This window comes from Anabrus simplex, chromosome 1 (assembly GCF_040414725.1).
Source record: "Anabrus simplex isolate iqAnaSimp1 chromosome 1, ASM4041472v1, whole genome shotgun sequence".
NCBI classification, from domain to species: domain Eukaryota; kingdom Metazoa; phylum Arthropoda; class Insecta; order Orthoptera; family Tettigoniidae; genus Anabrus; species Anabrus simplex.
This window is the reverse complement of record NC_090265.1, coordinates 1,332,414,351-1,332,441,862: the sequence shown is the minus strand read 5'-3', so window position 1 is coordinate 1,332,441,862 and position 27,512 is coordinate 1,332,414,351. Positions and strand designations below refer to the sequence as shown.

General features: G+C 37.2%; 1 protein-coding gene across 2 annotated transcripts in view; it reads left to right on the top strand.

Moving 5' to 3' along the window:
- LOC136858315 (probable Rho GTPase-activating protein CG5521) overlaps positions 1-27,512 on the top strand; it is a 709,838-nt gene that overhangs the window by 365,516 nt on the left and 316,810 nt on the right. For both annotated transcript variants that reach the window (XM_067137762.2, XM_067137761.2), the window contains one exon: positions 8,426-8,551. In XM_067137762.2, the coding sequence (XP_066993863.2) occupies positions 8,426-8,551 (126 nt within the window). The remainder of the gene's footprint in view (positions 1-8,425; positions 8,552-27,512) is intronic.

Below are 27,512 nucleotides of genomic sequence, written 5' to 3'. Positions count from 1 at the left end.
AGAAGTACTCGCACAACTATTGTAAGTTGATTATAATCATATTTACATCCTGATACAATGCACACATGAATGTTAGTGTCAGAATGTTTAGCGTGGCAATTTTGATTACAGTCTCATATTGGGTTTTGTGTGTTCTCCTCTTCGGTTGTGATGGAGCATCGGGTGTTGAACCATCATTAATATCATTACCAATGAGGGAACTAGAGTCATTATTCTGGTGATTACAATATTTCCATCTGAGGCTTCGTTTAGTTTTGAAAGCAATTCCAAATTATTCAGAAGCTGACTTGCTGGGCCTATCACTTCCGAAGATTTTTCTGTCAGGGTTATCTCCCTTTGCCTTTAATAGCCCTTATCAACCTGCAAGACAGCAGGCCCTGAGTTAGATCTCGGGGATCAGATATTGCCTCTTCTGCTAGATCCACCGTACCAGTGATTTTCACTTCCGCCTTCACTGCCGTTGAGGTCTTAACCCGTATCCTTGGGCATGGGTTCCATGTCATACTCCACAGGACTGGGGCCTTGACTGAATTCAGCCATCCTATCACTCCGGCCTACTGAAGTGTAGGGTGCCTAACCCTGCGATGTGGACGCGCCAGACAGGAATTACTGAAGTGGAGGAATAGGGAAGGTGACCCTATATCCCTTGAGCTAAGTTAATGGTTGTGGATGGTGCCACAACCAAAGAAGGTAAGAAAATGAAAGATCTTGTTCGCGGACGATATATGCTTGTGGGGAGACACTAAAGAAGACCTTCAAGGACAAATAAACTTCCGGACAGAAGCTGCTAAAGAATATGGACTCGTCTTCAGCCAAGAGAAAAGTGAGGTGTTATGGTCATGAAGAGATACGGACAACCAATGGGACACATTGAAATGAAGGGGAAACAGCTACAGATGAACCATCAATTCAAATATCTTGGAAGTGTTATCTCTGATACTGGTTCTGTAGACAAGGAAATTTCCCACAGAATTCAGGCAGGTAGCAACTTTTACAAAATAATTAAAGACATAATATGGAACAAGAAAATACCAACAAAATGTAAGAGAGTCATATATGAAACCTATTACGTACCAATCCTGACCTATGGTTGCGAAACATGGACCATGAGAAATAAAGATGTTAGTAGAATCCAGGCAGCAGAAATGAGATTTGTCCATAGCATGATTGGTAAAACACGGAGGGACAGAGTCTGTAATGAGGAAATCCTCAAGAAGGCTCAAGTTGTAAGACTAAAGGACAGAATAACAGTGCAGCGACTGAGATGGTATGGACATATGCGACGCATGGGAGATAACAGATTACCTAAAAATATGTATGATCTATAACTTGAAGATAAAAAACCAAGAGGGTGACCAAGACTCAGGTACAAGGACATGGTGAAGATTGACATTCAACAGCGAGGACATACTTTGGCAAGCATCGAAGGAGGAGAGAAGTTCATAGACCACAACTGGTGGAGAAGCCTCGTTCGCCGACCCTTCGCTTAAGATGGAACGGCGTGGGATGCGTATGTATGTATGTAAAATGTACACATGATATTCTATTTGACTTCATTTGAAAACCATCGATACCTTGATGTTCAAAACACACAAAAACAAATGAAAATATGAAGAAGCTATGTACGATAGGGAAGCCAATATAAAGTTATTTCAACATGGTAGCCAACATAGATTTTAAGTTCCAACAACAATGCATTTCTTCATCTTCCTCGTTAGGCAAACACTGAAAAACAATCTCATTCTTTTCTGAAATACGAGTCAATGGTGCTCTGCTTACGTGCATTTCTGTAAGTTGTCAGAATAAAATCTTCTATTACATCCATTGCATTCACAAGATTTTCTGGGGCATTCCTAGTAGAGATGACACTGTCCAGAATCGATAAGGCTGTCATTTTGCATCTTTATCCAGCGGGTGCGTGAGAAGATTCCGTTTCCGATGTTTCGTCTGCTTGCGATTCCATTATAAACAAATTTAGTCTCTACGAAACTTGGACAAAAATAACTCCACAACCGTACTGTATGTGTACATCATATACAATATTAAATAGAAGGAAGGATCTACCTTTCATTACTCTTTTTATTAAGGTGAACCAAATAGAAGTTACAACCTGTTCATTTGGAAGTTTCAACACATTTTAAGTATCATCATCAGCCAATTAGCAAAACAGTGCAAAAATTAAGTCATAAAGATCATTGTGTTATGTGTTTTTAGATCTTTATGACTTAATTTTTGCTCTGCTTTGCTAATTGGCTGATGATGACACTTCAAATGTATTGAAACTGGTCCCAAATGAACAGGTTGTAACTTCTATTTGGTTCAACTTAGTAACAGAGTATTGAAAGGTGGATCCTTCTTTCTATTTAATATTGCGTACTTCTCCATTCAGTATGGAACAATCATGAAATTTTTAACTTTAAATGTATACCTCATGACAGCAATAAGGCTCGTTGACAATGCAAAGTAACAAAGAAGCAGCAATAAAGGCTTTAAATCCTCAAAAACTGAAGTAGGGCCAACCTACTATTCTGGCGTGTACGCGATAATGAGAGATACGAGACAGTTGCTCATTGTCGTTAATTGTCATCTACAGCGGCTTTATTTGTTGGCTGCTCTACAGCAACCAGATTACAGTACTGATTTTGAATTACATAGTTTACGAGCCTGATGAAAACTTTAAATTACATATTAACCATATTTTGAATTAACCGATCGAATTTACACATGAAGGCTTAATTTGAATTCCAAGAATGGTATTTACTTCAAAATACATGTATTTTGAATTAACAGATTTCAAATTAAAGAGTTTTTCACTGTATTAGGGAACAGAATTTACATGGCCTGCCTGTTTCCTCCTTAAGTAAATATTTTTGTGGTTTAAAAGGAGAGAAGTGCCAGTCGGGAAATCGTACAAGGGCAGGTGTCGTTGTATTGTGTTGCAATGCTCACGGAAGCAAGAGACTTCCTCCCCTCGCCATAGGAAAGTTTGATAAGCCACGATGTTTTAGGGGCATCAGGCACTTTCTGTGTAAGTACAAGGCATCTAAAAAATGCAAACAGTACAGTAATCCAAAAAATAAATCCATAACACACCTGAATAACATAAGACAACATGCCATAAGTGGCCGTAGTAATGTAGGATGTTTTTATATTTCAGTGACAGTTTTATTTTGGTGTGAGCTAGTTGTTGTTGATTACTGCATCAGTGTACATTTGTAAATATTTTAGGGGTAAATTTGAGCCACAGTTAATAAATGTTTAGGACAAGGACAGCATAGTAATTCACCTTGATTCTCAAAATTATTTACAGCATTACAACTGCTGGAACTGGCAGGTTGGACACTGTTCTAAAATAATACTTATACATGATCTGTGAACACACTTCTGATATTTTAGTTCTTCTTAGTAATCATTATCACCATAATTTGTGAGTGGCTAAAATGTGTTTTTCATGGCTTGTCATCCATGTCAGACATTTATCAAACCTTGTTTCTACAACCATAATCAAGGTGAATCAAGGTGATTGCATGCATTAATGGATCTTAGAAAACTTTGTGACGCGGTGAGGGTTGGCATTTCTGAATTAAGGAGTTGGTGGTTAATTCAAAGTCCGATTTTTGCGTTGCAATGACTTTGAATTAACAATGTTTTACTGTATATATATTCCAGGATTAATCCGATTATGATAATAATGGTCATTAGTTTGTGTATAACCACTTAAAATTCTTTTTTTTTTTTTTTGTGTAAGGAACTGCAAGGTTGTGGGTTTGTTATTTATTTAAAGAATCAAGAAAGAACCGGGTCAGACATTGATCCATGGCCTTTTTTGTGGGTTTGTCATTTATTTAAAGAATCAAGAAAGAACGGATGAGACATTGATCCGTGACTTTTTTTTTTAGTGAGTAGAACATGATAGCCACTGAAATGAAAGGCCACCAACATAATTTTGTTTATCACTATTCTTTGCTATGTTGGATGAAGTTTTGGAGTGGTTAATAGGAAATAGATATGTGAATTTCAACACTTGTAAAGTAATATCCTAAAATCATTTGTCTCCTGAGCAGATGCATAATTCATCATCATCATCATCATCATCATCAACATTGTACAGTTCCATCTTCCTGGATACTTCAGGCATTTAGTGGCTAATCAAGCAGGGGATAATATTAGCTTATCAGACCTGAATTGATCTTGTATTTTATATAAAATGATAATTCAATTTATTTTTGATTTTAATCATTTCAGTACAGTATTGAATAGGTGACAGAGATTCATATTAAACTTTGGCAATCAGTTTAATTTACCGGTACCCATTTTCAATTTTGCTTTTATTAATAAATTTTTTTGATGTAACATAATCTGGTCTACATCTTTTTAGTTTATCTAGTTAGCTTGACCCGTGACATAGCTTCCCCTATGCATCCATGAAGAGAAGTAGGATGGTCTACACCCTAAAGGAAGAATCATGTGCGTATAAGTATATTTCAGAGCTGGAGCAGAAGTCTGCAACTCACTTCACTGCCACATCATGCTGCATAAGGGTGGAGAGAGAGAGAGAGAGAGAGAGAGAGAGAGAGAGAGAGCGCGCGCAAGTGTATGTGTATGTGTTAGGACTTTTTCCTGTATGAAAACCTCGTACTATGCACAGAGACATGAAAATATCTGTCACAATATACATGATATAAATACCATATGTACCCTGATCATTTTTCTTCTGGTGTAATTTAGCTACCCTTAATTTTTAAGTAGATATTTGGGGGGAAATAAAAATTTGCATAATTTTTTCCACTATGATTCTGTAAATGTTTTCTGTAATTAGTGTGTTTGCTGTTAATTTTCTTATAAAATTTGCTGTCATGAAAACTTTAAGGCTGTGGCTAGACAGTTGTTTTTAAATGTAACATTCATCTGTTGAATGTAACAATGGCGTAATACTAGTTTGCATTAGTGTTTGATCTATAATCATATCCTTGATTCATTTTTATAGTTAATAATAAATACTTCTCCATTTAACAGAAAGAATATAAAACTATCACAGAGTAATCAGACTTTACCCTATACAGCATATGTTTGTGTTTCTATTACCGTACTGGATTTGTATCTGTCAGAAACTAACTAAAGAAACAAACAGAAGAGGTGGTGGTATACAATTTCTAGTCACTACATTGCATGCCATAATCTTGGATTCACTTCTAAACCTCTCTGCAGTATTCGTTTGGAGTGAGGGCATATGTTGCTGTTGAAGGTGATTCGTCCATCGGATAGAAACGTTAGGCCTTGAATTAAACCCTTGGTGTTATTCAACAGGCGTAGGCTATGTGCTGACACTGGGTTTCATACTCTCCCTACCTCATCATCTCACACTCAGAAGCGCAGGTCGCCCCTGGTCGTCAAATGGAAAGAATTGCACCAGGTGAGCCTAAAATGTCCTTGGTCACTTTCAGGACTAAAAGTCATACACTAAATTAATAAACAACTTTTGAAGGCCAAAATACCATTAAATGATAGTGAATTGTAAGAGCTGTGCACTCCAAATAGTTGGGACATTCAGATAAAATTAAGACTTCAGATAAATATTTTAAAATGTTCTCTTCAAACATCATTTCTAACAGCCTGGTAGACATAAGCAATAGCATATCTGTTCACTGTATCTCTTCTGATTTTTCACCTGCTGTCAGTGAATGTTATATATTTTTGTTAATTATTGATATTCATGATAATATAGACCTTTTAAAGTAAATTTTAAATGTACTCTACCAAGGGAGCCATAGCTTGCAATTTGAAGCAGCTTTTTAAAAAATTGTGTACAAATGGTGCAATATCAGTGTGAGGAATGCTAATTGGCTTTTTTAACATCATAGGGCATAATCTGCAACGTATTGTAAATAGTCGTCGCCGCCGGCCACTGCTCGTATCCGAGTGTATGATTTTCACTTGCAATTCATGTACAGTCTGTTTTATGCAAATGACGTTGATGACTCATCAGGACAATTCTTGCATGGAACAACCGATCACATTTGGCACACTTGAGAGAATGGTGTGGACATGGTTGAGTTTGTCCAAGTTTTCTTCTAAGACGAGCCTCACAGCATCACTAATGGTAAAAGGGGCCTCAACTTATTCATAACCTTATAGAATAGTAAAATAAATACCCAATGAGATTGTGAAAAATAATCTTTGAGTGGTTTGTCTATAATTTCCTTCTATTAAGCTGTGGTGTGCTCGACGCTCAATTTCAAACTGCAGTACAGCAGTGGATGTGATTGCGTGCCAGCGAGGGCGATCTTCAGCAAGTGTGTGCTAATTACTGGGGTCAATGTTTGTGCTCTTCAAGGTTTTTTTTTTTTGAGCTGATCCTTGTAGCATTTCAGAGGAGCAGCATGTGGCCTCCTGTTAGAACTGAGTTCACTATATGGTATCTGTCAGAGTAGCCTATTGTCTTCCATGCCTAGGACATGATAATCCATCTAAGCTGGTGACTTATGGTGGAAACTTCTATACTGTTCATCTGTGCCCTTTCAAGTACTACAACATTGGAGACATAATCCTCCCATTTGATATTCATAATCCTAAGCTTCTACTGGTGAAAACGTTCCAATTTCTTAGCGGTATAGAGTCCATGTTTCACATCCATACAATAAAGTGGAGACGACAGCTTGGTACACCATCTGTTTAGTGGATATACAGTATTTAGGTCTTTATTAGGAAAGACTTTGCACGATAGGCATTCAAAGCACAATGAGCAGCTCGTATTCTATTTTCTGCATCCATCTCTGAGGTACAAGATGAGAGAATACTCCCAAGGTAGGGAAAGAAGTCTACTTGTTCCAGAGATGTATCTGATATGATGTGGAAGTCTGGCAAACTAGTTCCTGGAGCAGGTTGTGCTAAAACCTTAGTTTTCTGAATGTTGATAGACAGGCCAAAATGCTCATAAGCAGCCTTAAAGCAATTGATTGACAATTGAAAGTCCTCTGGAGAAGCATTGTCATCTGCATATTACAGTTCAGTAACTCGGGTGAGATGGGTAAGTCTTTTAGAGAGGAGTCTTGACCGATTAAAAATCCCTCCATCAAGTCTGTAACTAATTTCTACTCCTGCATTGTTGCTAGATGTCTCATAAAGCATAGCTGTCAGGTACAAGACAAACAGTGTAGGTGCAAGCACACAACTTTGCTTTAGTCCATTCGTAATAGGAAATTCTTCTGACACATTGTTTTGATAGAGATCCTGACCAACCATATCATCATGAAGAGCCTGGACGAGTCCAACAAAATGTTCGGGGCAGCCAGACTGCCTTAACACTATCCGGATAGCATCTCTAGGCACAGTATCGAAGGCCTTTTCCAGGTCATAAAACACCAAGAACAAGGGTTTCTGTTGTTCTCTGCAGCTGTCTTGCGCAGAAGGTCATGTCAGAGGTACTCCTGGCTGTGCGAAACCCACACTGCGGTTCGGGGAGTAACTTTTCAGATAGAATTTGAAGCCGACTCAACAGGATCCTGGCGAATATTTTACCTACTATAGACAGCAGGAATATGCCATGGTAGTTACCAGTTTGAAGATGGTGATTATGATAGAGTTCTTTATGTTGGCAGGTATGTATTTGGTCTCCCATTTCCTTAGGATCAGAGAGAAGAGCCTCGTTTTGAGAGGTAGGCCTCCTTTAAGAATGAGTTCTAGAGGAATATTGTCTGTCCAGGAGCCTTTCTAGGTTTGAGGCTGAGAAGAGCTTTGTTATATTCATGAAAAGTTGGTGGCATTCACATCCAAAGTTGCATAGGATTGGGACATGCTGAAGAAAATTTTCAGCAGCAGTGGAACTGCAGTTTAAAAGTAAATTGAAGTGCTCTTTCCAGCATCTCAGAATGTCTTCATTGTCTCTAAGAATGTACAAAATCAGTCCGTTTGTACCACAGGGGCTCTAGCTCAAAGAAAAATTAGAAGAAATTAATTCTACGTACAGAGACGTGCTCAAACACATTGGTTAAGGTAGGTAGTTGCAGAAACTTTTTGTTGAGATTTCTTTTGAAATATTTGTCTTTTCTAAATAGAAACAGAAGAGAACATAACTTTATTAAGTCATCTTTAGCTCATTACTCAATGATGTACTCTCCAACAAGCTTCATGTTGTACATTCCAAACTAATTTGTATTTATCTCTCTTATTGTTTCCCTTTATTGATTGGTGCCACTTCCACCTTTGTTAGCTTTATGGAAACAGCAATGAAACAAGAAACTCAAGAAACTTTGTAATCTTTTTTTTTTTTTTTTTTTTTTTTTTTTGACAAGATGGAAAGAGGATTAATAAAATTTGATAAATTTATTTGTTGGTCATGTTAAATATTATGGATGTTTAGGGAATGTTTTTAATCATTATTAATTTTACTTCAAGTTTTTCTTGCAAAATTTATTTCTTGTTATAGTGCTGCCGGAGAGTGTTGAACATGAAGTTGCCCGCTTGTTATCAGAACCAATGCCTAGATCAAGCTGGCCACAACAACGGTTACACTATAAGTCACATTCCATGGATTCTCTGCGTAGTATTAGAGGTAAGCCAAATACACTTACTTTAAACTGTCATTTTGAGGAAAGTGTCGAACATTTATTATTAAAAGGTGTGAAGAACATGAGAGGACAAGTATGAAAATCTGTACAGAGGGGCCTATAAACGTTTCAGTATATTGTTGTGTCAGTTTCCTTCTAAAATAAATTTGTAATGTTGAACTGTTATTTGAAGCCATATGCTTTGGACTGGTGGGTTATTTAAAATTGTTTCCTGGTCACACCCCTCGACCATGAATTACTCTGAGGTTATACTTGCCCATAGTGCACAGGTGAATGACTTGGGCCACCATCTTTAACACAACAGCACTTTGGCAATACCCAGCATTGGTTCGGACCGACTTAAGTCAAAGGTGTGAGCAAATACAGTACACGTATTCGACGCCTGGCTGAGTGGCTCAGGCGGTTGAGGCGCTGGCCTTCTGACACCAGCTTGACAAGTTCGATCCTGGCTCGGTCTGGTGGTATTTGAAGGTGCTGAAATACATCAGCCTCATGACCGTAGATTTACTGGCACATAAAATAACTCCTGCGGGACTAAATTCCGGCACCTCGGCATCTCCAAAAACTGTAGAAAAAATAGTTAGTGGGATGTAAAGCCAATAACATTATTAGGTATTTGGTATGAGTTTTAACATTTGTGCCAATTTTCTGTGCTTAGGATGTAGATACCTGTCCACTTTCTAAAGGATTTTAATTGTGTCTTCATTAGTAAGTGATTTCACAACATTTCACACATTCCATAACTAGGTACTCAAATTCTCATGATTAAATTCCTGTCAGTACGTTGGCTGTCACATGATGATATTCACTGCCTTTCCACTATATAACGTAGCACAATAAATTTCTAACTTCTGACTGGAATTCAATAACTGGCCCATTCGGTTATTCAGCAATCTCACTGCTGACCAGCAAACAAAACTGAACTTTCTTGAAGCTAACAGCATGCTCACCAGTTGCAATTTACCATTTGAAGTTTAGGAATTCAAGGCCTTTTCCCATTATCACAACTTTTCCTGACCTGCCTCCTGTGGCAAGAGCTCTTATCTTCATTGAAAATCACATTTAATTCACAACAGATGACAAAAGAATTTTCAGGGCTGGGAAAAATGTAATCATACAAAGCATTAATAGCAAAAATTAGTGATTTAATTAATGAGGTATTTTTTAATATAGATTTAACAGAAAGGAAATCCAGACTTCAAATATATAATGTGGTATGTGAGAAAATGTCTTAATGTGGAACACACTAACACTATTTCACTGTATTCAATTTTACATTTCTGTACCATCCAATAAAAAACTACTGTATATACAAGTACAGTAGTTACAGGGGAATTAAAACACTGTTTTTCTTTTAACTTTGTTCCTTACGTTTGTTCTGAAATTCTGATTTTAATTTAAAATGACTTACATCAGTGGAACTTTTTAAAATTGCCTTAATAGTGTTTTACATTTCTTCTTGTGGTGTGGTCTGTATTTGAAGATGAGGAACTTGATTTGTGAGGTTGTTTGGTAATTCTATTTAAAGGCACAGGCTGGAACTATCGCTGTCAAAGTCTTTAATATATAAGTAATAATAATAACAACGTAAACGTTTCCACCTTTTCAATACTAAAATATATTCACAAAATTATAAATTACACGGTACTAGTGGGTCGAAACTAGTACCGTGTAATTTATAATTTTGTGAATATATTTTAGTATTGAAAAGGTGGAAACGTTTACGTTGTTATTATTACTTATATATTATTCTCAGTTCAATACGGACCAAAAACATGAAATTCATAACCATTAATGTCAAAGTCTTTGTTTTAACAAATATTTATCCTCTAAATCTCAATATACTGAGTGAATTAGCCATGCAATTAGGGTTGCCTTGCTGTGAACTTGCATTCGAGAGATGGTGGGTTCAGATCCTATGATCATCAGTCCTGAAGATGGTTTTCTATGGTTTCTCATTTTCACATACCAGGCAAATGCTGGGACTGTACCATGGTCATTACCTTCTGAATCCTAGCCCTTTCCCATCCTTCTTTTGCTGAAAACTTTCGATATGCTAGTGTGATATTAAAGCACTAGGGGAAGACAAAAAGAAAAGCAACATTGTTGATGAAAGGGTACTACTGCCAATTGAAGATAAAAGGAATGATGAACTTAGGTGTGAAGAAAATAAATATTCAGCATCTTTTCAAGTAATTTGCCGGGCTGAGTGGCTCAGACGGTTAAGGCGCTGGCCTTCTAACCCCAGCTTGGCAGGTTCGATCCTAGCTCAGTCCGGTGGTATTTGAAGGTGCTCAAATACGACAGCCCCATGTTGGTAGATTTACTGGCACGTAAAAGAACTCCTGCGGGATTAAATTCCGGCACCTCGGCGTCTCCGAAGACCTTAAAAAGTAGTTAGTGGGACGTAAAGCAAATAAAATTATTATTATTATTATTATTATTATTATTATTATTATTATTATTATTATTATTATTATTATTATTATTATTATTATTATTATTCAAGTAATTAGTCCACAGGAAATCTCTCCAGTTTTCAAGACTGGTAAAAGGAAAACTTTTTTGAAAAGGACTATCTGATAAAGTGGCTATATTGACTGTCACAGTATTAAAAACACCTGGAAGCAACCCAAGGGAAAATAATGATGATAGTGTTACAAATAAAACACTCTCTGTTAACTATCACCCAGCATGACAACTGCTCACTTGGTTTGACTCCAGACAAGGCTGATAACCCATAGAATCAATTCATGTGACTGCTTCACACACCGAAGTACTCAACAGTAACTCGGCACCAATCCAGTTACCGTATTTCACGGCATAATCGTCGCACTTTTTATACCAAAATTTTCGAAAAAAATTGTAGGGTGCAACCATTATACGATGAATATTTAATACCAGTATTTGTATTACTCAAAAAATGTATTTATAACTAAATTGTATTTGATACAAATTTAAGATGCACGTAATACTCGCGTTTATACATCAAAATAATTAAAATAGTCTAAAACAAAATTCATAATTTTTTGCAACAATTCGGCGAACGTTTTTCCAACCTGAAAATAAAAATGAACGTATTAAGTTAATTTGTCATTAATTTGAGTATTAAAGTTAAAATATTACACTTGCAAAAAATTATCGCTTTGTTGTGAAATGCGGACTTACCGGTACGCAATTTATTCCAAATCTTCGGTATCGCTATCGCAGGTTTCGCTATCTGATGCGCCGTCCTCGCCTCTGTTAATACCAGTATCAGATTCTTCGTCTCCCTGCCACACTGCGTCATCTTCGGAACCGTCTAGTGCATTCGAAATCCCAGTCCTTTTGAAGCTCTTGGAGACTAGTTCAGGTGGTATAAGATCCCAACTCTTCTTCACCCACGAGCATAACAAGTCCAAGGGTGGACGCCTGATATTTCCGGCGGGGGTCAATTGCTGATCGCCGCTCATCATCCACTCGTTGTAAAATCAACGTAAGTGGTCTTTAAAGGGTTTATTAACACATACGTCTAGTGGCTGCAAAGCAGATGTTAGGCCACCAGGAATGACTATCTGTCGTGTCTTATTTGTAGTGAGAATTTGCTTCACTTCGTTCACGAGGTGACCTCGGAAACTATCTAAAACAAGCAGAGCTGGTTGTTTTAGTAGTGCACCAGGTCTTCTATTCCACACAGTTTTAACCCAGTCCAGCATGAGTTCTACGTCCATCCAACCCTTTGGTTGCACTCGTACATGAATTCCACGGGGAAACTGTATATTCTTAGGCATCGTTTTCCTCTTGAAAATGATGTAAGGCGGCAACTTTCTCCCTTCAGCTGTAATGGCTAGCATTGCCGTGCATTGCAACTTCTCACTACCGCTGGTTTTCATTAATACACTCCGTGATCCTTTTAGCGCAATAGTGCTGTTGCGAGGCATATCAAAAAACATTGGAGTCTGATCGGCATTACCGATTTGAGAAAGCAAGTACGAAGTTTCCTTGCGCAAACGTATGACAAATCGGTGAAAATTTACAATCTTGTCCATGTAATCAGCAGGCAACTTTTGGCTTAGTGTTGTTCTCCTTCGCACTGACAGATTGTGTCGTCGCATGAACCCCTTAATCCACCCACGAGTCGCCTTAAACTGAGTTACCGGTATGTTGTGTTTGCGCGCTACCTCCTGTCCCTTAATTTGTAACATTTCATATGATTCACTGCAGCCATTGTTACGTATTTCACTGACGTACCTAAACACTTCTTCGTCAATTATAGGAAACTTCCCTGTTTTAGGACCTCTAAACGCCCGTCTAGAAGGTTTTGTGCTTTTTAGCTTGTTTTTTACTTTCCGCCAGTCACGCACCAACTTTTCACTCACAGAAAATTTTCTTTCTGCAGCTCTGTTCCCGTGCTGTTCAGCGAAGGCAATTACGCTTAGCTTGAAGCCCGCAGAATAGTTTCTATATTTACCCATAATCGCTTATAAATGCTTCACACGTTAATGTTTTGCGATATAAATGACTTTCCGTAATTGTTCACTATTAAAACAAATTATTTCTGCAAACACCCAAAACACAAATTAAAAACTTAAATTCTCACGCACACATGTCTACAGTAATCACGTAAATCTGAAACAAATAAATGCATCTGTGATCTGTCCATTCCATTCGAATACTGTTAGGCAGCAAGGAAGCATGCAACAGTTTATCAGTTTAGCTCGTTGGTTGCGACACACTACTGCGCTTGCGCAAAGCTCGCAAACCGGAGCTCTAGCTAGCGCGGTGTAGATCTACTGTATAGTTGACTGTATTCCGAGACGTCAGTAACATTCATTTTTTTCAATTTCTTTTAAACATACGGTAATTAGGTTAATATTTCTTCCCAGTTATTGATGATTTTACATTACATTACTGACGAGTTTATAAAATAAAACTTTAATAGCATTGGATAATAATTATCTTGACTGCTTGGATAAAAGTTTTCATCCCATGCCCGGACACTTATGACGTAGTAGTAAGATAAGAGTCTAGCGATGACAACTGAGACATCGTAAATAATTCGGCTGAATAATTCCGTGGAAATCTGCGTTATCGTCTTGGATTTCACTTCGTGCGCAATAACACAGGAGCCGGCCCCATGGTGTAGGGGTAGCGTGCTTGCCTCTTACACGGAGGCCTCGGGTTCAATTCACGGCCGGGTCAGGGAATTTTACCTGTATCTGAGGGCTGGTTCGAGGTCCATTCAACCTACCTAGCCGGTATTTCCTGGCGACGTTGCCGATAAGCGATAACTTACAGCCTTACGTATTTCAAATGGGAACTCATAATATGTAGGTGGTGAATAAATAGTACACTGTCTTGCGACCACGTTGTCAATCTGCCGATAGCCTACCGGTAAGCATAATATGTAGGTGGTGAATAAATAGTACACTGTCTCGCGACCACGTTGTCAAACTGCCGATAGTCTACCGGTAAGCCATGCGTCGTACATATACCGGTATTATTTATTTATACGTTGTGCAACATGTCGCAAACGTGACTGTGTTGCCAAATTGCCCATAAACCATACACGTATTTAAATTGCGCATTCATGTGCAACTTACGTTGCAGTTCCATTTACCTTTTAACCAGATTAGTGAACAAAATTTGGACGTGCGATGATTATGTAATTAAAGGTTTAAAGTCCGATTTTTGTATTGAAAATAAAGGATGCGACGATTACGCGGTGGCGACGATTATGCCGTGAAATACGGTATTCTTCAACACTCACTGTTCTGCTCCAGCAACACATTACTCTCAACAACAACAGCTGCCCCTACACTTCACCACGACAGCACTCTCAAAACTCGCAGCTATGCTCCAACAACTTGCTTCCTCCTATTCGCAGCATAAGTAAAACCTCAATAATTCGAAATCGGTTCATTCAAAATCCCGCCTAATTCGAAGAAGCTCTCGTTCCCAGAAACATGAGATACGGTTTTGCATGTTATTTAAATTGTTTAATTCAAAATACTGATAATTTTTAATTCGAAGTACAATGTCGGCCCCATTACCAAAATTCAGACTTTTAATTTGAAACTGCCTTTACGTTTTAAAGTAATAGTATGTTAAAGAGTAATTTAAATTCAAAATTTATGCACGTCATGATAGAACGCGTGTTCCGGAACATGGAGGGGTAGCTTTCCACACTTACACTCGCTTCGATGTGTCTACCGAATGCTTCATAATGAAATTGAAATTCTTTTGTGTTCAACCTTTTAAGGAACACCATAATATCACGCAGCAGGCAGTGTGCGGAAAGACAGAATCTGCAAACACTGGCAATGCCGACAGTTGACGAATAAGCGTGGCTCATATAACCAATTCGTAGGCACCGAACAATATTGTCATTTATATATCACAAATATTATTATAATATTTATAGATCCACCTGTTCAATACAATACAATATAATCCACTATTTCATGTGGTTAAAATTTATACATAATACATAAAAGTCATAGGTACATGTTTCACCTTTTTTTTTTTTTACAGGCATCATTAGCCTATATCAATCTTAAAAATTAATGGGTATGGAATCTTTCTAATCTTATAAATTATAGAGTAAAATGTTGGACAATTTTTTCATAAAATGTTATACTATAACATCTAAAATAAGGATATTGCACAGAAAGTATGTTAAAAATACTGCAAATTAACAGTATTAACTCTATAGTTTATAAGATTAGAAAGATTCCATACCCATTAATTTTTAAGATTGATATAGGCTGATGATGCCCGTAAAAAGAGGGTGAAACATGTACCTATGACTTTTATGTATTATGTATAAATTTTAACCACATGAAATAGTGAATTATATTGTATTGTATTGAACAGGTGGATCTATAAATATTATAATAATATTTGTGATATACGTCAACTTCAATATGGAACCAAAATGAGAATAGTTACTTGTAACAATATTGTCATTGCCGTTGAAACTGCATTGCTTTCTTTGAATGTCAAGCCCAAACAGTCTATGGTTTTAAAGGAGAAAGTGTCAGCCAGCGAATCATACAAGGGTGGGGCTCATTGTACTGTGTTGCAATGCACACAGAAGCGAGAAACTTTATCCCCTCATCATAGGAAAGTTCGATAAGCCACAATGTTTCAAGGGCGTCGGGCACTTTCCGTACAAGTACGAGGCATCTAAAAATGCAAACAGTACAGTAATCAAAAAAAATAATTCATTTGCACAGGGGAACCAGCATAATTCATCCTCATCTCTGAATTGTGTGATTTCTTTTTCCTTCATTGCGTGAGGTTATGTTTGTCAGTGATTTATCCAAGTGCATTATTTTAACATTGTAAATGCACCTTGTTGGATACATTTCGGAAATAGTTTTATCCATGGTATTTGAAAGGTTTAAACTGTGAATCGAGGTAATTGCATGCATTAATGGGTCTTAGAATACTTTGTAACGTGGCAAGTGTTTACATTTCTAAAGTACGAGAGAAGTGCCAAGGCTGGAAATAGTACAAGGATAGAGTCATAGGAAAGTTCGTTTACCCACGATGTTTTAAGGGCATCAGATACTTTTTGTGTAAGTACAAGGCATGTAAAGTGCATACAGTACAGTAATCCAATGAATAAAGCACCTGCACATGGGAGCCAGCATTAATTTCTCTTCGTCTTTGAATCATGCTTTTTTTTTTCTTCTTTCTTTCTTTCTTTCTTTCTTTCTTTCTTTCTTTCTTTCTTTGCGTTAGGTTATGTTTGTCAGTGAGTTATCCGAGTGCATTATTAGAATACTGTAAATGCACCTTCTTGGATACATTTTGGAAATATATATATATTTTTTGTTCTTTGTTTTAATGGCATTTGAAAGGTTTAAACTGTGAATCAAGGTTAACTGCATGCAGTAACGGGCCTTGGAATATTTTGTAACGCGGCAAGGGTTGGCACTTCTGAATTACGAATTGGCAGTTAATTTAAAATCGCGTAATTTGAAGTCCAATTTTTGAGTCCCAATGACTTCAAATTAACACGTTCAGTACCTGCTTCTGAGCGGGACACTTGAATGCCTGGACCGGCCATTTTCATGCCCGGCCCTTTAGACGTGCATCACTCAATACAATTTACAATTACTCCTAAACTATAAATGTTAGAAAAATGATACTTTGTGCTTACCTCTTGTGAATATTTAAGGTGTGATATCTGGTGTGACAGGTTTCAAAATACATCTAATTTTATACAGCCTATCTGTATTTTCGGCATAATGATTACTGTCACCGAAGTGAAGAAATGAAAGAATATGAAGGAAGCGTATTCGGAACATTGTTTTAGAAAATATCGGAGTATGAATAACAGGGTCTTCGGTCCAGTACATTTTCATATCAGGATTTTGGACTAATCGGTATCCACGATTGCATGATCAAATTCTTTGTGAAAGGCCGGGGCGCCGCACTTAACACTCAAGTCGCGTATAGATTGGTCTGCTCACATACATACTGATAAAATTCGTCATTCATGAAAATACTCACGTACCTCAAAATATCCTGCTTATTTTCTATTTGAAATTTTATACCTGAATTCTTTGTAAATGGTGGAACGGGTGGACAATAACTAGGATGATATGTATCAGGCACTTCACTTTTCTCTATAAGCCTGTCGGATTCAGGAATCGGTATTTCTTCGTCACTCCAACTTTCACTATCTGAGTCTATTTCAGGAATAAGTTCATCACCAGAATAATCATTGTGAACAATATCTAATAATTAATCTTCCGTATAAAACTTTGTATTATAAGCCATTATACTACAGTTGGTAAGAACGACACACACTGCATTGGAATCTCGAGTACCGACTTGGCGCGCGAGGAAGTTCTGAGATTTTCCAGCTAAAATTGCTGAGATAAACATGAGCCCACTCAACGCGAGGGTTATCTCAACAAGGTCAACCAACTTCCTGCTACAACCAGTTACGCTGACTAAGCTGTAAGAATGCATAGATGATGAATATAAACAGCATTGCTTCGCGCGGAACATTAAACGTCTTACGCCGTCTACGGCCCGCAGCATAAGAGCAAGCTTGAACGTCTTACGCCGTCCACGGTCCGCAATGAGTTAATGATGTTGTACTGTATCTCCTTTTATATCTCTGGTGATCTGGTGATGGAGCACGAGAATGTTTGGAATGTGGCTGGAGTATGAACATTCGAGTTTTGCATTCCAGAAAGTCCATACAAGCAGAGGTCGTCACACACCCTCAGACTGGCTGGGAGGTTCCCTGCTTGACTCACTAATTCCTTCCTTGCAGGAAATACTGAAGGGGATTCAAGGGGGCTGGCAGTCACATGAGCTCATAACATTAGCAAACAAACATTGTAGAAACATTTAATTCATCATCTTGAACTACTTTATAATCACAATTTATTATTTTCTTTATAATCATTCTTTGATAAAATGTATGATGAATTTTAAAAAGTTGGTGTTCCCATGAATATTTCAGGAACCAACATTTCGAATTCGGAGAACCAGCAATGCTGTTTTGAGGTGTAGCTACGATTGTGTAACATTATAAAGCAGTAGTTGATATGAATGATCTGTATTGATAAAACACATATAGTTCAATATAAACACTATATACAGTAGAACATCGATTATACGTTCCCGGAAACTATGTTTTCCCGTATTATTCGTTCAAATTGCGTGGTCCTGCAAGCATCATAATTAAATCGCGCTGTAAAAATCCCGCATTATCCGTTCCTCGAAGAAACGATTTCCCAGATCAACCATCCAGAAATTTCAGTCCCATCAACGCTAAATCCTTGTTATTATTTATAAGTTTCATATTCCGTATTGATTGGATTCAATGAAATAGACAAGAAAAATGTTCCACCGATCAATAAATTTATTGTGAATGAATTATTGCACTAGTACCGGTTTCGGCCTATCTTGGCCATCATCAGCTAGCACACAAATTTACAGTCATTAGACAAAATTACAAAGATGTTACGTTAGAGCATCCGGATGTCTAATGAAAATGGAAGTAAAATATATTGCAGTATGTTGCGTTAAAATATCTCTGATTAAAAGTGGTTATGGTTATAATAAACTAAAACCTATTGATTGAGCATGGACATGAGTACATAAACACATTAAAATATATATGCCACATCATAAGACACTAAAAAATATAGCACATTAAACACATTAAAACATGGTATATTTTAAGAACGTCTATTAAAATTTGAGTTCATGTTGCGTTGCATTCATTCTTCAATCCTCTTGTAGTTCTTGTGTTGATTAAGTTGTATTAGGTGATCATCGAGAATGTTCTATGGCTGATATACTTTGTATTGGTATGTTATAAGAACTCCTGTCATTAAAATTTGAAAATTGAGTACTGTGCAATTCAACTCTTGATGTAGTTCAGTAAGATTTATATATACACCGAGATAGGGTTTAATTTTAGAGCAGTTGGTGGTGCCACCTCTCTTGTCTATGCACGTTATATGATTGTTATCTGTACAGAAAAGCTAATATGAGTATAGCGTATGTATGAAGGAATGCCTGGATGTATGTGTGAAATGAAAAGAGTACTTACTGTTGTTGCTGTGGAGGTTGTGTACCGATATGTTTGGAGATTTGTTGTGTTCTGCTACGAGTACGTCTGGGGCTCATGTTAGCTGTGTGAGGGATGTTGGTGGAGGGGATGGAGGAGTGGCTATTGTGAAGGTAGGGGCGGGGTTAGGTTTGTGATTCGTCGGTTTGTTATGACGTGTGTTTACTAATTTGAGATAGTCATTTTTTGTTGCAGGAATGACTTTGTCAAAGATGATACTGGTTTTCTCTGTAATGTCGTTAATGTTATGATTGGGGTTAGCGTATTGATCCAAAGAAATATAGAAATCTTCGGTTATGTTGAGCATTACAGAGAAAACCAGTATCATCTTTGACAAAGTCATTCCTGCAATAAAAAATGACTATCTCAAATTAGTAAACACATGTCATGAATCACAAACCTAACCCCGCCCCTACCTTCACAATAGCCACTCCTCCATCCCCTCCACCAACATCCCTCCACACAGCTAACATGAGCCCCAGACATACTTGTAGCAGAACACAACAAATCTCCAAACATATCGGTACACAACCTCCACAGCAACAACAGTAAGTACTCTTTTCATTTCACACATACATCCAGGCATTCCTTCATACATATGCTATACTCATATTAGCTTTTCTGTACAGATAACAATCATATAACGTGCATAGACAAGAGAGGTGTCACCACCAACTGCTCTAAAATTAAACCCTATCTCGGTGTATATATAAATCTTACTGGACTACATCAAGAGTTGAATTGCACAGTACTCAGTTTTCAAATTTTAATGACAAGAGTTCTTATAACATACCAATACAAAGTATATCAGCCATAAAACATTCTCGATGATCACCTAATACAACTTAATCAACACAAGAACTACAAGAGGATTGAAGAATGAATGCAACGCAACATGAACTCAAATTTTAATAGACGTTTTTAAAATATACCATGTTTTAATGTGTTTAATGTGCTATATTTTTTAGGTCTTATGATGTGGCATATATATTTTAATGTGTTTATGTACTCATGTCCATGCTCAATCAATAGGTTTTAGTTTATTATAACCATCACCACTTTTAATCAGAGATATTTTAACGCAACATACTGCAATATATTTTACTTCCATTTTCATTAGACATCCGGATGCTCTAACGTAACATCTTTGTAATTTTGTCTAATGACTGTAAATTTGTGTGCTAGCTGATGATGGCCAAGATAGGCCGAAACCGGTACTAGTGCAATAATTCATTCACAATAAATGTATTGATCGGTGGAACATTTTTCTTGTCTATTACACTAAATCCTTGTTGACGTGTTTTTCAAGAAACTGTGTTCACGAAAGGATAGCTACAGCATACTTACGGATCTTGGTGTTAACGTCCTGCCATTGCAGTAATTTGAGGAGGTACTGTACTGGAAAAGCGATCGGCAGTGAACTTGCTTAACGGACCATCTTAGCATCGCATTCGGGTGATATTGTTTAGAGAATCCTCAGAAATCATAAACCAGAGAGTGCCCACAACAATCGGAAGGAGACAGAGCGATTTCGACAGCTCTACTTGAATACGGAAGAGTTTCATCAAATGATCGTACTTGCAAAACGTCTACATTGTGTCCAGGGTTAGATGTTTATTTTTTTAATTTTTCAGAGTGTATCGCCGAACAGGTTTTCGGCACTTCGCTCAGGGTACTTTATAGTCACTGGGTTTTCAGGCAGGAATCGAAACTGGTCATTCTTAAGTAACAGAAATTTAGTATTTTAATATTATGGTATACAGTACGGTTATGTTATCGAGACCAGAAGAGATGTTGCGCCTTACACACATAAAGCCATGGGAGGTTTTGGGATTGCCTATTCCTGTTTTGGTCCTATTATAAGACTGGGAATTTCACGTTTTTGTGTTAAAATGTTGTAAAAACCACAGTAGTTTTATTTGCGCATGTTACATTTAAAAACTTTGTATAATTTTGCACTCGTACCGACTTGTACAATGAGCCTGCTTTCCAGCTGAGCTCAAGGTTGTGAATAACTGTCATTTCGGAAGTGTTAATGATATTTTTTCTCTTTCCAATTTGATTTTGATTAGTGATGGGCAGAATTGAATAGAATGCATTTGTGAACTTGAGAATCGATCTTTACATTCGAAACCATATTCTATAGTTCAACATAACCTTTAAAAGTCGATGTAGGCCTAATTTACGCCGTGCAAGATTTCTTTCATTTAATGAGTGTATTGATCAAGGCGGATTCAAATAAACTATTGTAAATAGTAAAATTATACGAACAGTATACTGGTGGCCAAATTACAATGAAAGATAAAACAAATGGATTTCGCCATCATATTGGGCACTTTTGTATCTAATGTGCTTTATTTTATTAGATTAGAGAATTAAAAACTACTTGTGGTTGATTGTTGTGTGGGTTGGCGTTACGGCTATTAGATTTTTCGAAGAGTTTGGCTGATCAAAATTGCTGAACTGAAAGAATTTTCAGAGAAAACTGACAGTTTCCCTGGTAAAACTGAATGTAAAGTTTCCAGATTTTTAAGTCGCGTACTGGTATTTAATGTTTGAAGCCGGCCCCGTGGTCTAACTTGCCTGCCTCTCACACGGAGGGCCCGGGTTCGATTCCAGGCCAGGTCAGGCATTTTTACCTGGATATGAGGGCTGGTTCCAGGTTCACTCATTCTACGATTACCTTTAATTGAGGAGCTGTTTAATGGTGAGATGGCGACCGCAGTCTAGAGAGCCAGGAATAACGGCGAGAGGATTTGTGACACTGACCATATGTCATCTCGTAATCTGCAGGCCTTCGGACCGAGCAGTGGTTGCTTGTTAGGCGGAAGGCCCATTGGGGCTGTACATGGTTCTGCTTTACCAGTGATTAGTAATATTATGAGGGCCCGGTAACCTGGATTTTGGACCTCTTTGGACAAGCATTATCCCAGAAAATAAGGCATTGTGAATCGGATCCACCGATTGTTTTGGGTTCATGGTCATTTTTTCATCATCATTAGTTTTAGATTTTAGTCCGGGGATACATTTTGAAGTTTTAATTATCGTTTCATTTTGCTGCACCTTTTATTATTAAGGGCTATTGACCTAGCTGTTAGACCTCATTAAACAACAAACATGATCATCATCCTTGCTATACATCGCTAACCGCAACAGTCGATTGCACAGTGCCTCTGTGTAACGTCACTGGTTCTCAGAAAATAGTGAAGAGAGAATGACATTCTACCAGCCTCTACAAAAACGTTTCTCAAATCTGCAGAATGGCATCAAAACATTAGGGCTACTCTCTTGATCAGCTGCGCAGGAAATGGCATTCGAATTGGAATAGCAAGGCTGCAACCCTTAGAATTATTAGAAAAACCAGAGTTGCTCAGTGACAGAGTTATAACGCGTCTACTGAACCTGACGCTTAATAAAAGTAACAGTTTCATAGACGGCAGAAATATTTTCGTATTGTAGAGACACGTGGAACAGGTATTACCAGCAAATTTTCAACGCGTTCTCGTTATTATGATGCCAATTTTAAAAACACGGCGAAATGAAGAATATGGCATAACTAAAGCCAGTGTTCGGCGTTGGTGTGAAGACAAAGGTAGTCTAAAAATGCATACTCTATAAGAAAGGCATTCAGTGATCTGCAACAAGGATCATGAAATTGTGAGGTATATGCACGATAAACACAAGGTGGGAACGACCATAACATGAGATGCGATATGAGTGCGGGCTTGCGAATAGGAATTCCCTGAACTTTCAAAGGCAGTATGAGATACCTCCAATGGAAATACGAGGAATGATCAGAAACCAAGGTTACAAGGCCGATATCCCTGGAGTGACAGATGGCTACATGGTTAGTGTACTGGCCTTTGGTTACAGGGGTCCCAGGTTCGATTCCCGGCAGGGTCGGGAATTTTAACCATAATTGGTTATTTTTGCTGGCACAGGGGCTGGGTGTATGTGTCGTCTTCATCATCATTTCATCCTCATCACGACGCGTAAGTCGCCTACGGGTGTCAAATCAAAAGACCTGCATTCCGGCGAGCTGAACTTGTCCTCGGGCACTCCCGGCACTAAAAGCCAGACGCCATTTTATTTTTCCTGGAGTGTTGTCTGTTATAGAGAAATTAGTAATGTGCAGTAATTGTAATACATGTGGTTGCCAATTGTGCAGAGTCTGAGCCACCCACCACCTACAGCACTAGTTGTAGGTAAACTCACATGGCAACTCTCTTGGTAAACTGGTCTTGCAAATAAATCCGCACAGTTATTTGATTTCTTTGGGCGAAACATGTAACCGTGGCTGAAATTTTCTGGCAGCTGGTAGAGATTTACAGAAAGACTGTAATGTCTCATTGACATATCGCAGAATGGGGTTGAAAGTTTGTGGCTGGTATAAAAGGCAGGAAAGATACAAGAACTGACAACAATCATAAAAACAGCAATTACAACAACAGGTTTGACATTTATTTATAAACTAGCACTCAATAACAAATAACAAAATTTTACAATCAAATCTGGATGGCTTTTTACTCAAAATTCTTCTCTGCGAGTTGCCTGCGATATAACACCATCGTTCTCCAACCCTTTTGAAGCTGAATTTTTAACTGAAAAGTATAACAAATTGTTGTTAGCCTACACCTGGCTTGAATAAATGAAAATAAATTAGGTTGGGAAAATCTCCTCTTAATAATAGTGAAATTATTTACAAGTTTTAAGAAAAATGTTAATGAACTTTCATGGCTCGTAAACGATCCTAAGCCATCCTAGGCTATCCTAGACTATCATGTGCTTTCATGATAACATCTACACTCTCACAAAAAATAAATAAATAAATAATAAATAAATTAGTTATGGCATCATTGGCTTCACAAAAATCTGTCAGAAATATTTTAACAAAGTCGTCCTATTGGTGGATAAGTTTCATTTACACTACTTCCTCTATCTAGTATGAGTTCTACTGAACTGTGCCTAAAAAATATTTATTAAAGCATGTCTATTTCAGACTTATTATCATTAAGTTACATTATTTCCATGAAACTCCTTCAATATTTCACTGAATAACACGTGAGATTAGTTAATTCTTATTATCTGATGCCTTAAAAAATGCCCTTTACAATCTTCACAGATATGGGAAACTTTGCCCTCACTAATGAAACACCACACGCTTATTCGTGTCAGGTACCTTAATGTTGCCTCATTGTAAATTATAAATAAAATCCACTAAAGGTTTAAATCCACATAAATTAAATCATCCTAAACAACGCTGACAAAAACCTGGGCGCAACATGGTAACCACATGGCCAGGTCAGAACCACATTTCAGTAAATCACAGAACAATGAAAATCACTACAACATTCACACAAATGACACACAAATATTATTTACATATATTACAAGCGGATTCTAGAATTTGAATATTAAATTATTATTATTATCATCTGCTCATGGAAGCTTAAGATGATGGATGGTATCAGTCAAATATCCACTCACAACCCTCACAGAAATGTGATAAAATATGGGCGATCACTTATTCAAAGATAGTAAAGTTCTCACAACGTTGGTCACAAAGAAATCAGCGATTTAATATATAGAAGAAGTGTCGACTACAACACGCACATAATACAAGTCAAACATAAACACCTCGAACTCGTGGTTCATGAGTCACGATAAATTTATTATTACTTTAAATCTTACACATATCATTTAACACGTGCTCCAACATTAGCAGAAGTCATGGTTCACCAAACACATACTTCCCAAATAAATTCAATAATTGATCCGTCAGGATTCCGCTGTATACCAAGCTCATATTCTACTGAGTTGAGTACATATCAACATTTCACAATAAGAACAAGTAACATTTAAACACATGACCCTTAATCCATAGTTTAACCCGAGCTATAATTTGCATTATTATTATTATTATTATTATTATTATTATTATTATTATTAGTGCTGGATTTTATTTCCATATAAATCTGAGTTCGACAATAGATCAGATGATACTAACACGCGTGAAATCCAACAAAATACATGAGATGAAATTTACACTGAAATTCAACACATTAAATATGCCGCAAATCTGTCCCCACGCAACTTCAACATTTGAAAATCTTCTCAAAAATAATTATCGGTGATGACAATGATTTTTAAATAGTACACTAAGCTGTTGGTTGAGACATTTAGAGTCATATTAGAAGACACACACAATCTAACTACTCTAATAGAATCCAATAACTCATACAATCTCAACGTAACAACTCTGCCATTACCCATGTGAAAGAAGAATGAAAATATCGTCCAAATTTACAAATCTAATAGAAATACTACCACTAATGAATAAGTAAGTATTATTTCTACAAAGATGAACAGGAAAAACATTATAAATTGGTACTTAAATGTCTGATGGACGTGGATCTCCGTCGATGTTCTGGAACTGCTCGTTCACATGTTGCTGGTTAATCTGCTCCAGTTGTTATCTCCCCATGTTAGATGTTGCCTACATCTTAATTCATCATGATGACAGCCAGGTCCAGATTTGAAATCTTGTAGGTTTCTCCTTCAGATGGTACTTGAAACATCCTGGTGTAATTCAGTGAACACGTTACGGTCGTCTTCTCTCTTGGTAAGGTGAAACTAACACAAAATTTTAGTCTGTGTTCCACACACAACCACGTTGAATTTATTGAAGATCAGTACGTAACTTAGCCCTCGAAAATCTGCTTTTCTCGTCGAATACTATAATGTCGGAGGGTATCAGAGTTAGAATATCGTAGAATCAGCATAATACAGCGTCCAAATATCAGAGTATATGAGAGCGTTTCTTTGTAAAACACACGTATATAAGCCTTTACCAGGTGGGTGTGTCACAATATCGTCTCGTAATTGGACGTCATTCTTACACCTGATAGGTTGTTACAATTCTAGATATTACATTCTCTAGAATATCCCACATGCGCTGCACATTTCCTTGGACTTGAAAGTTTCCAGTTAGGTCACATGGTACAGCTGACTGGTCGATTGAAAAATCAATACTTCTCCCCCGGCTGGTAAAAACCGGTTCTATAAATGCAAACACGACTTTATAAGACTGAACTTGAAATATATCACCCATAATAAAGGAATGACAGCCTCTTATTTTCACACACAATAAACCGTTCATTGTAGGCCAAATTTGAAGGGGACAATATACACAACCAAACTTAATGGAAATCAATTTCTAAAACTTTTTTCTCATGTGCATCATTTTGATGTGAGAATTAATAAGGGAGATATAATTAACGGACCATTTTTCAAGCAAAGTTCAGCTGGACTTAGCCTAAAAGCCGGTGCATGTAAAGCATATTTCTCATAATTGCAAAACTACTGGAAATATTTTAACCAAACTTCAAATTTAGCATCACCCTGTCCAGCGGTAGATTTTAATGTCCATACATTTCAAATTCCTGAAGTGGACTGGAGCTTTATAGGAAAACAAAACAGTGTTTTTACTCTCCCATAAAATATATGAGACCAACCTGGATGAGAATTGACCAACCTTGATGGAAATCCATTTCTAAAAGATATTTTTCTTATGTGCTCTTTTTTGATAGGATAGTTTTACAAGCTAAGTCCAGTGGACATAGCTGAAAAGGTGTTGTATGAGGAGCAGATTCCTTATCTATATAAATAAAATGTTAATGACCGTGTATCTGTACATTGACTATTTTCTCAAAATTTTCATTCAGTTATCTGTTCTGGGTTTAATAATGACCATCTACTTTTTTGTCTGTTTATTGATTTGTCTGTTTGTTGAGGTCTTATAACAGGAAAACTACTGGATATATTTCTACCAAACTTTACATTTAGAACCTACCTGTCCTTGGGTACATTTTAGGGCCATTTTCATTTTTAAATACTGGATTGGTTTGGGGGCTTATGGAAAGTCAAAACAGTGATTTTGTGCTCCCACAATATATACATGACCAATTTTTATCGAAAACTACCAGCCCTAAAGGAAATCAACTTCTAAAAACATTATTCTCATGTGGATCTTATCGATAGGAGGATAACAAGGGAGATATCATTAATGGACTTTTTTACAGTCTGTCATATCATTTCAGGTTGGGTTAAAGGTTTTAACTAAAGAGACATTTTACTCTTTTCGATAGAACATATAATAAGAGAGGTTATCTTCAACAATTGGTTTCATGAGTCTTCAGCCACAGCGCCACTTCCAGTTTCAGATGAACAATAATATATAACTGGGAAGTATGGACTATTATGCAATCGATTACCAATTCTCGTGCAAAGAATGGGTAAATATGCTTGTATGTCATATTTGCATTGTCATGGAAGCAGCACTACATGCTGATTTCTATTAC